The sequence below is a fragment of the Mirounga angustirostris genome, unplaced genomic scaffold (assembly GCF_029215605.1).
Source record: "Mirounga angustirostris isolate CCGP_5_RB_7025 unplaced genomic scaffold, mMirAng1.0.hap1 SCAF_4, whole genome shotgun sequence".
NCBI lineage: Eukaryota > Metazoa > Chordata > Mammalia > Carnivora > Phocidae > Mirounga > Mirounga angustirostris.
Window position 1 is genome coordinate 61,823,427 of NW_026991712.1, and position 14,650 is coordinate 61,838,076.

At 40.9% G+C, this 14,650-nt stretch overlaps 1 protein-coding gene across 14 annotated transcripts in view; it reads left to right on the forward strand.

Moving 5' to 3' along the window:
- NCOA2 (nuclear receptor coactivator 2) overlaps positions 1–14,190 on the forward strand; it is a 290,419-nt gene extending 276,229 nt beyond the window's left edge. For all 14 annotated transcript variants that reach the window (XM_064588232.1, XM_064588229.1, XM_054512572.2 and 11 more), the window contains 4 exons: positions 1,058–1,235; positions 1,947–2,145; positions 4,202–4,291; positions 10,294–14,190. In XM_064588232.1, coding sequence (XP_064444302.1) covers positions 1,058–1,235; positions 1,947–2,145; positions 4,202–4,291; positions 10,294–10,305 — 479 coding nt within the window. In that variant the 3' untranslated portion in view covers positions 10,306–14,190. The remainder of the gene's footprint in view (positions 1–1,057; positions 1,236–1,946; positions 2,146–4,201; positions 4,292–10,293) is intronic.
- The last annotated feature ends 460 nt before the right edge of the window (positions 14,191–14,650 follow it).

Here is a 14,650-nt window from a genome sequence, read left to right on the forward strand (position 1 = left end):
TTGATTTGTTATTTAATGTCAGTCTTAAGAGACAGACGTGTAATGTCATAAACATTAATATTTGTGTGCATGTCATGTTCAATTAATGGTTGAATTACTGATAAAAGTAAGTGCTTATGTTGTTAATATTCTAAATGACTTTACCTATCTTTTGCCAGAGTTATCTATAAATATCAAGTCTGTGTGGTGCTTTGACATTTATGTCTCCGATTTCTTAAACAGATACTGTGCAGCTTTTTCTATGTGATCATAAACTTTTCTTTCACAGCTAATCTAAGTATCCATTAAATCTGCACATTGCACACATCTAGGCAGAAACGCGCTTCCCTTACTGTCCTTCTTGAAATTTCCTGAGTTGCTGCCTTTGTTTCGAAACTCCTTTCCTCCATGTCCTTTTTGATGACTTCGAAAAGTCTTCTGAAAGTTCCTTCTTTTAGCGTAAATGCCATTTGCTTCTAAACTGAACAAGAAGCTTACATTGAATTTTTTTTCTGATTCTTGCTCATCTTAGATAGCACTGAAGTGCCATAGAGCCCTTTATAGAGATGAAACAAGCTAATCGTGATGCAGTTTTTAAAAAATGCATTGATTTCATCACAGAATGACTTGATTCAATAAAAAATTATTCAGATGTGTTAACTTTTTATATATAGCTGAACTTGAATCTGATTTAAAGTTTAAACAATCCAATTGTAGTGGTATATAAAAATTTAAAGACTATTTCAGGTAAAAGAGAAATATATCTGTTTGACTCATTCTTGATTTGAAGAGAGATAAGGGGAAGGAACACTGTTTTCTCTATCTCTAGTCATGGTGGTTAACATGGTTCTTAGGCACCCTTGTGACTACTGTAGAGAAGCGAAATATGGAAATGTTTTGCTTCGTGCATCTTATCCCAGTTTGGAATCTGTTTAAGGTGTATATAATTAACCAGCACGTGATCAGGTATTTGAAAGTAATTTTCTATGTGTATGTAATTTGAATGTTCTCTTTTTTTCTTCCTAGTCTCTACCATAAAACTAACAATCTCCTTTGGATTTCTGTTTTATTTTTTAAGGAATAAGTCAGCAACCTGATCCAGGCTTTACTGGGGCGACAACGCCCCAGAGCCCTCTGATGTCGCCCAGAATGGCACATACCCAGAGCCCCATGATGCAGCAGTCTCAGGCTAATCCAGCCTACCAGGCCTCCTCTGACATGAATGGGTGGGCTCAGGGGAATATGGGTGGAAACAGGTATGCCGTGTTTCTGTGTCGTTTTGATATAAATGATCACCAGGGAATCTTTCTATAGACCACCTATCTCTTTTCAGTATTTTTCCTTTTTTTTTTTAACTAAGTAAGCTCTACGTCCAACAGGGGCTTAAACTCACAACCCTGAGATCAAGAGTCACATGTTCTACCAACTAAGCCAGCCAGGTGCCCATCTTTTCTGTTTTTTTCTTAACTTTTTTGCTCAAGCAAGCAATGTCAAACTACTAATTAAGGAAGTTTTCCTAGGGCAGAAGTTATCAGAATTTACAAAAGCTTAGCATATCTTTTCCATAGGAATAAAAGGAACTCCCATCAGAAGGTATCACCCCACCAATTTAAGCTAGAAACTGCTCTGGAAGGCAGTGCCCTAGAAGCCATCCTTTATCAGTACATGTAATAAAAACAAACAAATGAAAAGCTTGTGGGTGCAGACATGAAAGTGGAAAATATATCTCTAGACCTTCCCGGTGACCTTAGGAAAAGGAGAGGAGCGTGGTCACCCCTGTAGCTTCATTGAGCACTTCCCTTACCATTTCTGACTTCACCCCTGCTGGCTGCCTCACCCTAGGTTCTTTCAGCCTAGACTTATTCATTATGAAGTAAATGAAGTAAATGCCTGAGAAGCAAGTGTCAGAACTGCCTGCCTATTTGCCCTACAACTCTTGACGTTTTCATCTTTTCCTTATGTTCTAGCATGTTTTCACAACAGTCCCCACCACACTTTGGGCAACAAGCAAACACCAGCATGTACAATAACAATATGAACATCAATGTATCCATGGCGACCAACACAGGTGGGATGAGCAACATGAACCAGATGACAGGACAGATCAGCATGACCTCAGTGACCTCCGTGCCTACGTCAGGGCTGTCCTCCATGGGTCCTGAGCAGGTGAGCACCCTGAGAAGCAGCCCATTGTCTTCTGATCATAACTTTTTGTCTATTTCTGCGTTCAGTGTATCTTTCCGTGTACTTAACATCTACCATCAACTCCCACATTTATTTTGATGAGTGTTTTCTCACCTTACTTTCACCTGTGTTTGTGCAATTAACAGATATACTTGTTAATGACGAAATAAACATGAAAGGATTTTTGACTACTTAAGGATCTTTTAAAATACTTCCTAACTTTGTCACTTAAATGATTTCTTACTTGAGGAACTTAGCAATATCTAAAGTGACTCTCTAAAAATGGAATGGTGAATGTACTTCTTAAATAGCTTTATTTTGGATTTATAGTTTAAGAACCGATTTTCTTCTAAATGAAAAACCAGATGAATCGCAAAGGCCAGACTTACTGCCTGCCATCCAATTAGCTTTATTCCCCACCCCACCCCCCGCCCTGTCCCCATCCATTCAGTTTTAAATGATACTTCACTCGTGCAGGGAGACTGACACTGATCATTCCAAAAACTATTCTAATTATCATCTTGGGGGTGTGAGTGCCATGGTTTTCTGGTCAATATTTTTTAAAGAATTCTGCTTAAGACTGTAATTCTGACTAAGACTGTGATGATTCTACTATCCCTAAGAGCATACCAGCTTCACTTGGTGGCAAAGAGACTGAATGCATTGATATCTCAGGTAGCCAGCCTGGGATTGAAAATCTGTGGTAGCTGATCCACAGGTAAAGATATCAGTTAATAATTTTTAAATTTTATTTCCAGAAGACCTTATTTCTAAAGGGCACAAAATGCTTGGCATTCTACTACCTCAGTAGTACATGCAAAGTAGAGATGTGGCAAAGACCCTGAGTCTTATTTCATGTATGGAGAAATCAAGGCATAGGAAGTTTAAATGACTTAATAAGTCACTGACAGAACTGTACATTTCAGTTAGATCATATTTGTGAGAATAGTGAAAGATTCAGAGTTTGATTAGGTCTATTTAAGCTAATGTTGGCAAACCACAATTTGTGTGAAAAATTTTACTAAATTTTACAGTGCCTCAGTGTTTTGTTCTATAAGAAGATGTTAATAAAAATACAGAGTAGTGCATGAGAAAATTTAAAGCCCTTTGCCATTTAAGAAAGCTCTGTGTGTGTAATAATTTGCACTTCTTGTAGTTGAATTGATGCTTATTTGGGTAAATTAAACAGACATAATTAAAGATAGACTTTTGTCTTTCTAATGGAGAAAATGTAGTGTTGATTTTTGAATTTTGTACAAAAAGGAACTAGTAGTGGTTCCTGATTTTCTTCCTAGGGAAACTGTATAAAGCAAGGGCCGCTGAGATGGTCTAGTCTAGCATGGGTCCTACGCAGCCTACCTGGAAGTAAATCAGTGCATTTTTAATAATCCAGATCATGTCTGCATAGAAACTTGTGCATAGATTTAAACCTTTTGAATATCAGAATTAATTTGGAAGCCCAAAAAATACAACTGTAGTGTTTCTTCGGACAAAATCAGTCCTATACAGTATTAGTATTACCTTTACTTCATAATTTGTAAAAGAATTGTTTGAATGCTAATGAATAGTTCATTTGGTTGTAGAAGATTTCCAAAATTCAGCACTCTTGGGTACTCAGACCTGCTCTTCCTAATCAATAACTTGCCTGAGTAACAAAGATATTAGGAGCTTCTCAGATGACTTTAAAGTCCCACATATGAGTCATTGGTCTCATTGGAACCAGCCAAAAAGGTGAACATGTTAAGGCATGAAAATGTTTCTAGTATTGTCTCTGTCAAATTTCCACACAGAATGCAAATTTTAATTTGGAAGGCAGTTTAGTCTAAATATTTATTTTCTTGTTCCTCCACACTCCCCCCAAAATCTATACGTGGGAGAGTGGATACAGGGATGGAGCCGTTTTTATATAGTCCTCTTTCCCCATAATTCTATTCCTAAAAACCAAGAAGAGGAGGAAGATTGATGGTTGGTTCTTACTCCCCAGTACACTTTTGGACGTCCCACTGAATATAGCCATTGTACCGTCTTGTGCCCTCAGGTTAATGATCCTGCTCTGAGGGGAGGCAACCTTTTCCCAAACCAGCTGCCTGGAATGGATATGATTAAGCAGGAGGGAGACGCATCACGGGTGAGAAAACAGCAAAGAAATATGTGAATAGGGTAGTATAGGGTAGTAAAGTGAACATGGATATTTTATAGACCAAAATTGACAGATACATTGTCAGCCAGTAGATGGAAGATAGTTGTAACGCTTGCGATTTTTTAAAAATATCTTGTAATTTTATCTGCCATACAGTGGTTTTCTGTGAATAATTATTTCTTTAAGCTCATTTTAATTGAGCTAATGGTGGTGTGTGAATTAAGAACACTAATTTTGCTCTGAAATGATATTATTATAGCAAAGCAAAAAAAGTAGCAATGAATCAGTCACGTTAGGGCAAACTTTGATTTATTTTTACTTTTTCTGAATCATAATGTTAGATTTTCAGGAGGATAAAGAGGAGCTAACTTACAATTGTTCTCTATCCCTTAATTAAGTGTATGTTTATTCTTTTTAAGAGTTTTTTCTATATTTCATTTTGTTTAGGCAACAGTCATATTATTTGCCTATTATCTTCAACGCTTGTTCTAAGGAGAGTGATATTACCATGTTCAGTCAGATCTTGAAAAAAAATAATCAGTACTTAGAACCCAACTGAACTGTGTGCCTAGTAGCAGATCTGTTAACAGGAAGGCTCTGTGAGCAGTTTAGCACATAGATAAATGGGCCTACGGGGCCCTCTTAATGGTAAGGGATATAATCCTTAGCAGTAGATAACTTTTTTTTAAGTTAAAAATTCTCTCTCAGGGCGCCTGGGTGGCTCAGATGGTTAAGCGTCTGCCTTCGGCTCAGGTCATGATCCCAGGGTCCTGGGATCGAGTCCCGCATCGGGCTCTCTGCTCCTTGGGAGCCTGCTTCTCCCTCTGCCTCTCTCTCTCTGTCTCTCATGAATAAATAAATAAAATCTTTAAAAAAAAAAAAATCTCTCTCAGTGGAGAAAATGTAGGATCGATGTTCAGTTTCCTGCCAAAAAGTGGATCTTGGATGGTTTTGTTAATACCTAAGTTTAAAAAGTAATAGATCCAGGGGCACCTGGGTGGCTCAGTTGGTTAAGCGTCTGCCTTTGGCTCAGGTCATGATCTCAGGGTCATGGGATCGAGCCCTGTGTCAGGCTCTGTGCTTGGTGTGGAGCCTGTCTTGCTTGAGATTCTCTCTTCTCCTTCTGCCCCCTCTTCTCTCTCTCTCTTGCTCACTCACTCTCTAATTAAAAAAAAAAAAATTTAAAAAAACGTAATAGATCTAGGGATGCCTGGTTGGCTCAGTAGGTAGAGCATCCAACTCTTCATCTCTGGGTCATGAGTTCAAGCCCCATATGGGGTGTAGAGATTACTTTTTTTAAGTAATCTAGATTTGAAAACACAGTGTGTGAATTTTCTGTGTGTTTTTTCTTGTTTAAAGAATCACAGTCGGGCACCTGGGTGGCCCAATTGGTTAAGCGTCTGCCTTCAGCTCAGGTCATGATCCCAGGGTCCTGGGATCGAGCCCTGCATCAGGCTCCCTGCTCAGCAGGGAGTCTGCTTCTCCCTCTCCCTCTGCCCCTTCACCCGCTCATGCGTGCTCTCTCTCTCTCAAATAAATAAATATTAAAAAAAAAAAAACAAAACCACAGTCATCATGGCAGAGAGGCCCATGGGTGGAAGTCCTATAGATGTTTTCTGTAAGTACCCAGATGCACAGCTCATCTAAATGGTTAATGTTGCTATAGTGAGTCATACAGAAAGTAGACACAAGAGGCCGTAGACGACCGGCTCCCCCGTGTACACATCAGCAGTACGGTGACAAGTACAGAGTCACTGCCACTTCTTACTCGTGGATTAGAAGGGATCTACTGTACGTATTAGTCTCCGGAGGAACCAAGAGTGTCTGACAGACTGTTCTCTGGCCTTAACATTCGGCATAAACAAAGTACAGATGGGTAAGCAAGATTCAAGAGGGGGACTGGGAAAAACAGAGAAAGTGGGAGGGGCGCGAACGGCCCAGGCTAGATGACAACAGGCAGAGCATTCTCGCCGCGGACCCCGAAAGGCACTTGTGATGGAGAGAACATCCTGTATTGACTGTATTTCATATTGACCATGTGTTTAGACTCTAAATGTGCCATTTATTGAAGTTTGAAGCCCCTTAGGAGGCTGGTGTCTTCTTGCTGCCAGTCCTGCCTCCCCCACCCCACCCCCACCCCACTGCACCTCTACAGAGAGTGGCCACATAACTCAGTGATGGCTTGTGTGCAGAAAGTAAAAGCTTAAAACCTGGGATGGTGCTTCCCGGGGGAGCAATGACATTAGTGGTAATTAGGCTTCTACCAAAGGATAGCCCATTTTAACCCAGAAGTGCCAGGGAGCTTAACCGCTGGGCACATCAGAGCTCTGTGGGAGAAAGAAAGCATTTGGGGGCCAGGATCACATTTCCCTCCCTGAACCCTCCACCTTCAGTGTGACTATGTGCCAACCTACGCCAGCGGCCCCACAGAGCAGGCACCCATAATCTTTCTTTTTTTTTTTTTTTTTTTAAGGTTTTATTTATTTATTCATCAGAGAACACAAGCAGGGGCAGCGGCAGGCAGAGCAGGCAGGGGGAGAAGCAGGCTCCCTGCTGAGCAAGGAGCCCAATGTGGGACTCGACCCAGGACCCCAGGATCATGACCTGAGCCAAAGGCAGATGCTTAACCGACTGAACCACCCAGGCATCCCCGTAATCTTTTGTAGTTCTAGAAACAACCAACAGGTTGAGCATTTACCACAAGCATGATTATCTGCTCAGGGCTTTATTTAGACTAGACCACTTAAAGCACATCACAACCATATAGTAGAACTACTGTTTTGAGGGTTTAATGACTTACCCAAGGTCCCAAAACACCAGGAAGGGAACCCAGGCACGCTGACCCCCAAGTGTGTGTTACCAGCCCCTGCACTCTACCGCTTACTTCCCCAAAGGGGACGCGGAGCTCCCATGATATCTTTCTAAAGGTTTTGTGCAAGTAACATTGGGGAAGGCCCCCAAAAAACAAATTGGTCGCTATTCCTTTCTCTCATTTTATAGATCCTGAAGGGAAAAGAAATATTCCCACATCCTGTAGGACAGGCAGACAGTAAAGATTCAGCTCCATATTGAGAAGAGTCCTCAGCTTCAGGCACTGGGATCTCAGGAGGGAAAATCCTCTGACGTCAGGAAAGGGAATGTACCATTTGGTCTCTAGTGTACAGGGACCATGCCGGGCCCATCAGATATTTAGGCCTTCCCAACACTTAGAGATGAGGAGACTGAATCTCAGAGGATTAGGGAACTTGCCCAAGCCCACACACCTAGTGTGTGGGGGCATCTCTCCTAGAGGGGAGGGGGGCCTGGGCACAGTGGAGAGGTAAAGGTGTAGGCAAGGTGGGCCAGGACAACCAGGGTATTGATTCATGCACATCTAGGCACCAATGGGTGCCCACTAAAACTAAAATGGAAAGATTAGCACCACAAAAAGCAACTTCCAGTCAATACAGGATGTTCTCTCCATCACAAGTGCCTTTCGGCGTCCGCGGCGAGAATGCTCTGCCTGTTGTCATCTAGCCTGGGCCGTTCGCGCCCCTCCCACTTTCTCTGTTTTTCCCAGTCCCCCTCTTGAATCTTGCTTACCCATCTGTACTTTGTTTATGCCGAATGTTAAGGCCAGAGAACAGTCTGTCAGACACTCTTGGTTCCTCCGGAGACTAATACGTACAGTAGATCCCTTCTAATCCACGAGTAAGAAGTGGCAGTGACTCTGTACTTGTCACCGTACTGCTGATGTGTACACGGGGGAGCCGGTCGTCTACGGCCTCTTGTGTCTCTGACCGGCTCTGCTACTGTTGTGAGTCACGGAACTGTTTTCAGGATTTTTATTGGTAACCTCGTTCTATTTGTTGAGCTGGGAACCACTGTGATTCATTGTTAATTGAATCTATGTTCCACTTATCTTGAAATGGAGATTAAAATTATACTTTGCTTAAAGCAGAGCTAGAATATACAACTGTGGATTTACCAAAACACCATTTAGAGAAGGGCAGTTACTTTATATCACCAAAGATTCTTCCTTTTACAAGGACTTACACTATGCCTCTATATTTTACATGTACTTCAACTTATCAAAATTGAGTTTCTTGGTCCGCTGCATGGCTCTTGTATAAAGTATAGCTGTAATGACTTGTACTTGCTCCTGTTACGGAAATCCATTGCTAACTAGGACCAGCTCTGAGGTGGCGGTGGTAATGATCGTGGCGAGGACATTGACCGACCTCTTTCCGTGTTGTGAAAAGTACTTCAACACTTCATGTACATCATTTTGTTTAATGCTCACAACAGCCCTAGGAAGTATTAGGGACAGAAAGATTAAGTGACTCTCCGCCCCCTAAAGTGACACAGCCAGATGTCAAGCCAAGCAGCGTTCCTCTAGAGATGCATGTCCTGCTCCACGTTCTCTTTCACTAACACTGATCCTTTTTTTTTTTTTTTAAAGATTTTATTTATTTATTTGACAGAGAGAGACACAGCGAGAGAGGGAACACAAGCAGGGGGAGTGGGAGAGGGAGGAGCAGGCTTCCCGCGGAGCAGGGAGCCCGATGTGGGACTCGATCCCAGGACCCTGGGATCATGACCTGAGCTGAAGGCAGACGCTCAACGACTGAGCCACCCAGGCGCCCCTCACTAACACTGATCCTGCCTGAGAGCTGCTTGTTGGTGTCCATCCGTGTTAGAGAATACTGCCGCCTTCAAGTGGCTAAGGATAGGAATACTTCTCAATTTGTTTTTCCAGACTAACTGGAAAACTGAAGGATTTTTTTCCTGTTTCAGTCAGAGCCATGGAGTATTTCTATATAAAATCATATAAGTGACACAGATTAGCTTTATATTATAGATGAAGGACATTCACTGTTCTTCTCTCCGAGGAGCTGTAGCCAGAGCGATCCTCGTGTGCTGACGTGTTGAGCTCGGGAGAGCCTCACAGCGGGCCGCGGGCATAGCCCACCTGTGACCGCGACACTTCAGGATCTGGGGCAGTTCGCCCAGATCTCTCGTTCGAAGGGACTAAGTGAAACTTCCTCTCTGATCTGACTTAAACTAGATAATCTCTAGTGGCCCTGATGTGCTGTGTCTAAATATCTAAATCCCAGAAGCAGTTGTTACTCGTTCCCACAGCAACCAGTACTTCCTCTCGCGTAACTCGGACCCTGCTGTTATTTCATTGTCTACCTGGCCCACTCAATGTTTTGATAGCAGTGACCAGAAATATACTGTTATGGTGACATCCCCAGCACCTGGCACAGAGTAGATACTCAATATTTGCTACATGGATAAAATATCTTGGGGGGAAACATAGTCAGTAGTCAGAGAAAAGCACTGACACAGACTTGCACCAACCAAGCAAACACCTGCACGTGAGTCTTGCTCACTCCGCCCTCCGTGTTCACTCCCTCAAACTGTCAGTTCATAGCAGCCAGAAACTAGCACGAATGCCCCTGGAGCCAAAACCCTGCTTGTTCAGCTTGCTGAAGCCAGGGAAACATCCCGTGGAACCTGGGGAGTCTCTCCACAAGGGAGAGTCAAGACGGACATTTCGTTGAAAGTGGCTTTGTACTCAATGATTTTGAGGAAGGGGTAAGGAAGTGGTGGCCACCTCTGAACGATGTTGTCAAAAAGCAAGGGCAGCTCGGCATCAAGGTGTCTTAGTATCTCATTTGAGGAGGTGGGAGAGGTTGAACTGGTCTGGGAGGTCACTGGGAAGAGAGCTGCAGTCATTCCAAAGGAGAGGTTGGTAATCCACCGCAGTCCCTTGGTTTTCAAAGTGCTATGTAGGGTCTGCTGGCCTTTGGAAATAATGTGTCCAGTTAGGAACAGTGCCTTCTGCCTGTCTGCATCAAAATCAAGTGTAATTCAGCCAGACGCGGCCTTCGGGAATTGGCAGTACTTAAAATGGCCACGTATTCTGATGATTTCGTGATGAGCATTATGACGGTGTTACAACAAATTCAGAGGTACTTCACGATTTTCTCTCTGTTTTCCTGCAGAAATATTGCTGACACTGAAGGTAGCTGGTTGCTTCTCTCTTCAGCTGACTGGGCTCACTTGCTCAAAACACTTACCAGCCTGGAGAGCTGTGTCTATTTGTTTTGACCCAGTCGACCTGCCAGCCAGTTCTGCCAGAGCCCAGTCAGCAGATGGGCCTGGGCCCCGGCTCCCAGGGTGGGGTCCGCTTGGCTGTTGCAGGAGGGAGCTGCCTCTTCGCTTGACAGTCGGAAGCTCGCGTCCAGACAGTTGCTCAGTCTGTTCACTGCATTCACCTTAGTGCAACTTAGATCTCTCCTGCAAAGTAAATGTTGACAGGCAAATTTCATACCCATGTCGGATTGAATGTATTTAAATGTATGTATTTAAGGAAAACAACCATGCTCTTGTTCTGTTCCTGTTTGGTTCCAGACACTGGTTTCTTGCTTTGTTTTCCCTGGCTAAATCAGTCTAGTGCAAAAGATTAAGATTTCATCTCGGGGAAAGAACAGAATTAAGGGAAAAAAAAAAAAATCAAACTAAAGGTGTCCTAAGCTAAAGCCTGTATTTGGGATAAAAGCAGAGCAGACACCATGGACAGCGCTGTATGAACAGAGACCCAAGAAGTGAAGACCAATAAAGTCAGAGTTGTACCTTTGTTGTAGAAGCTCTAGAGACCATGTTGGAAAGAGTTTCCAGTTACCGAACAGATGAAAAGGAGCCTGTGAAGGGCTGTTAATATTAACAAGTGCTTTTTCTTTTTTTTTTTTCTTTGTCAAAATCAAACTAGTTCCAAATTGTGAATCAAGAAGAAATATTGTTCATTTTCAAACTAAGTTCCCTTTAGATTGCTCAGACAGCTTTGACTCGTACCTCTTCTTCCCCATGTGATCCTGACTCTCCCCCGCCCTTGGCCTTCCCCACTTCTCCCCCACATTCATTCATCTTGTTAAAAAAAATTTTTAAAAAGCAACAGAAACCAGGTAAGCCCTTTATTTCCTTAAATGTTTTTCCAGCCACTTACCAATTGCTAACTATTAAATTTCAGAAAAATGCATTTACTGGCAAGGAGAGGAGCCAAGTCAGGACTTGATACCGATCAAACTAAGGATACCTGCTTTGGAAGCATGTTTATTCTGTTCCCCAGCAACACTGGCCTACAAAAACGGGCAAAAATAACAGTGTGTTTAAAATTGACAGCAGATATCACAACAGATTTAACCTCCGCCATGTGTTTTTTATTTTGTTTTTTAGCAGTGCTGACTAAGCCGAAGTTTTGTAAGGTACATAAAATCCAATTTATATGTAAACAAGCAATAATTTAAGTTGAGAACTTAAGTGTTTTAATTGTATAATTTTTGTGAGGTATACATATTGTGGAATTGACTCAAAAATGAGGTACTTCAGTATTAAATTAGATATCTTCATAGCAATGTCTCCTAAAGGTGTTTTGTAAAGGATATCAACGCCTTGATTAGACCTAATTTGTAGACTTAAGACTTTTTATTTTCTAAACCTTGTGATTCTGCTCATAAATCATTTATCTAATCTATATGATATGCAGCTGCTGTAGGAACCAATTCTTGATTTTTATATGTTTATATTCTTTCTTAATGAATCTTAGAAAGACTACATGTTACTAAGCAGGCCACTTTTATGGTTGTTTTTCTGGCCCACTCTGGTAGGGGAATAATCTTTTATTAATTGGCGTCCGTTTCAGACAACCGCAATACCGAGAAACTGATGGCCTTTTTTGAGCTATTTCCCCCCCAAGCCCCTAATACACATACTTTCTTACCTAAATTTCAGAATGATGTCTTTTTGATGTCTAAAAAGCAAAGCATTTTATATCTCATTAGCCAGGCTTTTTAGGAACAGAGAGGTTTTTCCTTGAAATTTGATTGTTTGTTTATTTGTGGCAGGGTGGAAAATGTACCAACTACCCCTATTTCTATTTCTCTCTCTCTCTCTATATGGGCAAATTAGGGCGTATAGAAAGAGATGTAGCCCAAAGATAAATGGTTAAGTAGACGGTCTGAAAGTGTTGCTCCATACTAAAGAAATTTTCTGGAAATTTGCATTTCGATACTTTGTTCCACTTGAGAGGGGTCTCACTACAGGGAGGTGGCCAAGGAACAGCACTTCTCGGCGGCCACCAGTTCACGTTGTCCCCTCGAGAGGCTCTACTCGTCTCCACCGAACCACTGGGTTGCCCAGCTGAGATGGAAAACAATAAGCAGATGTTGGCCCGGAACTCCATGACCTCATCGGTGTGATGAGGCTCACGTGACACAGTTTACTGTGACCGGTTTTAAGTTGATTTTTAGAAATATGTGAATCGGAATGACTTCAACTTCACACAGCACAAAGGAGAAATGGAGTTTAAACTGGCTTTGTTTTGTTTTTAAGTCCCTTTTCACTAGAACACTGTCCAAAAATCTGTGTATCTTGTATCGTTTACCCATCTGCCCACTGTGTCTTAATGTCAATCCCAATTCAGACAAATCTGCAAACCTGTGATACTGGTAATTTAGAATAATTCATGATCATTACTGTTTTGAAGGAGAAGAGATGGTAAATTCTCTTATGGCTCAGACCAGGTAGTGGATTTTGCTTTACGTCTAATTAAGAGAAGAAAAGTCAGTGAAGGAATCCTCTGATCATATTGATCACTATAGAAGCAAAAGCCAAATCAATCCCCTTCATTATCAGTATTTCTCATGCTGTAAACAATAAATTTGTTAGACTGAGTACTTGGTTTTGTTTAATAGAACAAAATAATCAGTGTTTTACTTATATTACTAAATGTGAAAAACACATAATGTGAAAAGTATACGTACATTAACTTGGTTGTAAAACTCATTTAAGTGTTCATGTAATGTGCTAAGTTTAAAAAGTGAAGTGAGCTGTTTTACTACAATGAATTCGTTCGACTCAAAGACTAAAAATGCCCCTTCCACGTGTATCTCTTAAGGCCTGTAATAACTGAAAGCAATGTTTTTGCAGTTTATATAATGCAATTTTTAATCTGTGTTTAAAAATGGAGTTCATATGGGCTTAACACATGAAATGGGTGGCACAGATCCACTTGCAGAACCCAAAGATACACAATCAATTTTGAAATGCAACTTAAGCCATTAATTGTTGGTGTGAATTTAAAATTTTCTAGTATTTGTATGGTAGTATGCTGCCTAAGAGCAAAGCATTCTCTGCACAAAAGAAAATTACTGTAGTGGCTTCGATTTTAATTAGAATTTTCTCCCTGGTGTTTCTTTATAGACTAAAACAAAATCTTTTAAGTTTCTTACTACAGGTAAAAGCTATGTGCAAGAACCTCAAAATGCTAAAATCTAGCATAATGCCTTAGATCTGTTTTTAAGTCTTGTATATTCCTACATAGCTGTCCAATGTATTATATTTGTATAGTGAATTGTGTACAATTTTTGAATAAGTGCATCATCACTTAACCTTTATGTTGTTGAATAGTGATGATGACACATTTCTTCAAACATTTAACTGTCATTTTTGTTCCTTTGTCATTTGTGGGTTTTATTTGTACAGTTCCTCATGAAGTTGCATCTGAGATGTGTGTATATGAAAAGATTATACAAGGGTAAAATTAAGCAATATATTAACTATGGTTCTTCAGGAGAAAGCTTACAGTGTTTCAGGTTGTGATTTATTTTCAAAATGGAGTTGACTCTGAACATCACTTTGTTCACCTGCATTGATGTTTGTATTTCTAGTGTGAGCAGTTTATGCAAAGGTAGATATATTCAGAGAAATTTTAAATACATTTATGCAAGTTAATATTGCTTTGCTGATGCTATTTGCTTATTTGATGTTAAATAATGCTATTGTAAATAAAGAATTCTGTTGTTATTGCATCATTTAATAAATTTTAATGCCTTCGGGTTTTACATGGCTCGGGAGATTTTAATGTGTTTATATTGTATCTTCATTCATAACTGCATTTGTTTAAAATACCCGCCCTGTAATTTAATCATCTCTCACAGTCAGACAGTAGTTGACACTCTTCCTGGCACCCTAACATTTGATGCCCCTGCTGACCCATTTTACAGATTTTTAATTTGAAGCCGAGAGCTTATGTCTTAAGATTGTCTAGCAACTTAATGGCAAATACAGGCTGAGTAGCCCCACTGAATCCCGGATGAGGTCACTGCTCTCCACACCAGACTGTGCCACCTCTTATCCCCTTCTCTCCAAAAACATGAGAACAATGTGGACTTCTGACTGGTTATTGAGGTTATACGTTACATTTTAGAATATTTGTGATGGTCTTAATCGGTTGATTTGTTAATAGTTGATAAACGATATAAGCACAATTCATAAAACCTGGGTCATAAACTACAGGAAATT